At 42.7% G+C, this 4,032-nt stretch overlaps 1 protein-coding gene across 1 annotated transcript; it reads left to right on the plus strand.

Annotated features, from left to right (window-relative positions):
• The first annotated feature begins 413 nt into the window (after positions 1-413).
• LOC135616370 (NAC domain-containing protein 41-like) lies at positions 414-1,778 on the plus strand. The gene is made up of 2 exons (XM_065115556.1): positions 414-804; positions 1,456-1,778. The coding sequence occupies exons 1-2, from the start codon at positions 414-416 to the stop codon at positions 1,776-1,778; spliced, it is 714 nt and encodes a 237-aa protein (XP_064971628.1).
• Positions 1,779-4,032: the final 2,254 nt, after the last annotated feature.

Raw genomic sequence — 4,032 nt, forward strand, 5'->3', positions numbered from 1 at the left:
AAAATCCATGCATTACGCTGAAAAATGAGGTGTTTCGGACAAAATGCTCATCTCCGTTCCCGAGCAGAGACAGATCGAACTGGGCGAAGGGCTCGGTGGATTTGGAGACACAAAGAAAATGAGCATGTGCGGAAGTTAATTTCAAATTAAATATATAATACGACGCTAAAATCTTATAAATATAATTAATTTGGGGATTCGGAATCCAGAACAGGAAACACGCTTACGTGGATTCGATTCAAGAATCACTCTGCGCGCCCGTTGCCTACATATATATATATATATATACATATATCGCACGCCTCTCCCACTCTCACTCCGTCTTCTCGCCCTCGCCTCTCCTCTGCTCCATTCTCCTCCTCGTTGATTTCCTCTCCTCTCCTAGTCAAGAAACCGTCTTTGGTCGTCCATCCATGGAGCCCATCGACCTCGTACCGAGCGGCTACAGGTTCCTTCCCACGGCGGAGGAACTCTTGGTTGACTACCTCGCCAACTGGGTCGCCGGCGCACCCCTCCCTGGCCGCGCTGTCGCCTTCGCGGACGTCTACGGCACCGAGCCGTGGAATCTTCTAGGCAGCGATCGCCAGGAGGGCTATTTCTTTGCGGAGCGCAAGCCCAAGAACAGCGGCGGCTCGCGCGTCGATCGAAAGGCCGGCAGCGGTTCTTGGACTCTGTACAAAAAGCAAGAAACCGTTAAGTCCATGGTCGGCGGGCGCGAGATGGTGGTCGGGCGAAAGAGCTGCCTTTCTTTCAACGATGGTCGACGGAAGAACTCCGGGTGGACGATGTACGAGTTCGAAATGTGTTCGTCCGGCGGCTTCGAGAGACGAGTTCTCTGTCACGTCAAGAGAAGCTCGCATTGTGCCTACTCCGGCGGCACCACCATCAAAACGGTTGAGACCACCTCGGAGGCCGCGACAGACACGGTCACTGGCGACAGCTTCGTTGGGCTAAAGAGAAATAGAGACGAATCTTCTACTCTCTCGGCAAAAGCATCGACTCTCTCAAAGAAGCCATGCTGGGAGTTGGTTGCACATCCCAGCAGAGCATTGCAGTCCGACGTCTCGCCACATCCAACCGCGGCGGTGCAACATTCCTCGTTGGCTCCTGCTGTGACACCCCCGGAGACTCATCTTTCCTCGGTCGACTCCGTTGCACCGAACGAAGCCGGAGTCGCAGCCGCCTCTCCATCATCTACGGACGTTGGTGGAGGTGAGCTCCCGATAACTACGGAAGAACTGGAAGCATTCTTGGCTTCGTCTTCGTCGTCGGTCGATCTTGGCGGTGAGCAGAACTGCACCGACGATGCGTTCTTCGCCAGAGAGGTTGAAGCCTTGCTGATGTCGGATGACACCGACACAGCCACGACTACCATCCCGAAGGCCTCACCGCCAGGCCTTGTCGATCTTCTCTCGATGCCCGATGACACTCGGATTGATTCGACCACGGTCGCAGATGTTTCCTCCTCATCGTCGTCGACAGACTTGGTTGCGTGTGAGCAGATGTACAGCACCGACGATGACTTCTTCGCGAGCCTGGAACAGATCCATGCCTCCTTGATGTCCGATGACACGATTCCAGCCTCGGTGATGTTTGGCACCAACACTGATTCAACCACGGTCGCAGCGGCTTCGTCGTCATCATCGATCGACATTGTTGGGTGTGAGCAGACGGAGAACATAGATGATAATGACGACTTCCTGCAATGGATTGAAGCCCTCGTGAAGTCCGATGACACCCCTATTGATTCGACTATGACCTGGTGGTTGGATCCATAGCTTGCTTGTATGAAAGCTTATACGGAAAATGATGTTTGTTCTTGTAAATATTGGCCATAACAAAGTTCAATTTTCATCTCATGTTTTGTTTGTTGTTTCCTTAATATGATGGCATCTATAAGAAATGGTATCAATGTTGTTACATCAAGTTCAAAGAGAGAGTGATCATATGATATCAACAACTTCTCTCGACCTCAGACTTTGCTGGTTTGGACGACTGGTATCAGAGGCAAGGCAGCAAATTTGACCAATCATCTTTTGGAAACATGTTCCAACTTTTTGTTTCCGAGTGAAGTCCACAACAACAACAACAAAAACAAATAACAAAGCTGCAAGTCAATCCATCGTTAAAAACCTTTAATCACTGAATCGATACTATAGAAAAACAACAGGTGTGCACTGATACTATAGAAAACCAAACCTTTAATCACTGAATCGATAAAAAAATTCCATGGTTTGAAGCAATTGACAATGGCCAAAAAAATTCTAACTGATATGCAAAAGATTAAACACACATATCATAGTAGGAAATGCATTCTCTACAGAAATCTTGTTGATATGATATGATCGGATTTCAATAGTGAGTGAGAACAACGTCAGCATCATGTTAAATTCATTAGATGAATATCATAGTATCAACAACTAGTCCTGATAAGCCACCGTTAAGAAATACAAGACAATTGAGATAGAAGAACATACCATTCATCTTACGACTCGAAAAAATTGTCAAATTACATCTAAATTACATATTCAGAATTTTGAATGAATTTAAACAACCAATCTGAGTCTACTATTCCAGCTTTGGAAGTGTTACATACGAATTCAAATAACTAACATCAAGTCTACAAAACAGTAAAAATTTGTGGGAGTAACCACGTCGGTTTTCAAAACAAATGATAAGAACAAATAACACTCCTGAGAAGATTGGAACAAACTAAGATATGGGTCTAAGGACTCCCAATCTTCCTTCATGTTAATCTACGACTAGTTCAACCACATAAATCAGAAGAACTTTGTCTTGTTACATGCCGGAAGGAAGCTTATGAAGAAGAAATGTAATCCTAATTCCTTCTGCAAAGGTTGTAGCATTCAAATTCTTCAGGAGTGTAACTCCTCTTCCTCCTTTGGGGCATGAATTGTAAAATGATCTGGCAAAGGAGTCATGGTGCCCTGCTTTCTTTTAGGATCCTAGTCCAGCATGATCTTTACTTCGATATCGAGGACACCCTGACATGTTTAAAAGCAAAAGGTCAGTTAAAATGGATTGAATATATATATATATATATATATATATATATATATATATATATCTCCAGGTATATCTGTGTTTTTATTACTGTTTAGAAAGTCAATAAATTCATTCATGTAAATTTCAGCATAAACAAGGTTAGTACAATAAAAAATTCGAAGCATTTAGGTACAGCCTACCAGATAAGCATTTCTAGTTGAAGTTGTCAATAGGCAAATATCTATATGAGCATCACAAGGAAACCAAGATCTATTAAAGCAATCATGCCGCACTAGAGATGTAGAAAGAATTAAGGACAAAAGTATCAAATAGGAAGAACAAAAAGTCATCTCCTTTATCATGTGGCACTAGAGATGTAGAAATAAAGCAAAATAGAAGAAAAAGAAAGATATTTTGAGTTTTTCCCTCTCCTCAAGCATTTAAACTTAGCCAAGCCAAATTATTCTTATTGCAGAGTTTAAGCTCATCAGCATCCAGAGAGGTGATCAAGAAGGCAAGATACTTGAAAAGGAGAGTTTGGATTCAAACAATAAAAAAAGTTAAGAACACAGTTTGACTAAAATTGTTCTTGATGCTTTCAACATGTGTATGAGACAAATTCCTACTACAGTCAACCATGCAGCAGCAACAAAATCATAATGCTTGAAGTTGCAGCAAAAACACACAGGCATTGGCAACCGTTATAAATGAAGAAAAAATCAAGAATCCAATTGCAATGACTTAATTACTTCATCAAAATTTTGACTGTAACAATCATTTTGCTGCCGTCATCAGAATAGTTTCATTGAAAAATTTTCTACCATAAACTACTTATCCCAGTTACCATCAGAAATTATCTTTGTTTGCTGTTCTTCCAAGATCAGTTATGCATGTCATTTCAAGCTTGAGTTGAACAGAATCATGCCATGATCTAAGAACTGGCATTTACTGGAGTCTCTATGCATGTTACACACAAAATAATCCACCTCATTCAGAGAGTATGCCACGAATTCAAACTTGAGTTCA

The sequence above is a fragment of the Musa acuminata genome, chromosome BXJ2-7 (assembly GCF_036884655.1).
Source record: "Musa acuminata AAA Group cultivar baxijiao chromosome BXJ2-7, Cavendish_Baxijiao_AAA, whole genome shotgun sequence".
Lineage (NCBI taxonomy): Eukaryota > Viridiplantae > Streptophyta > Magnoliopsida > Zingiberales > Musaceae > Musa > Musa acuminata.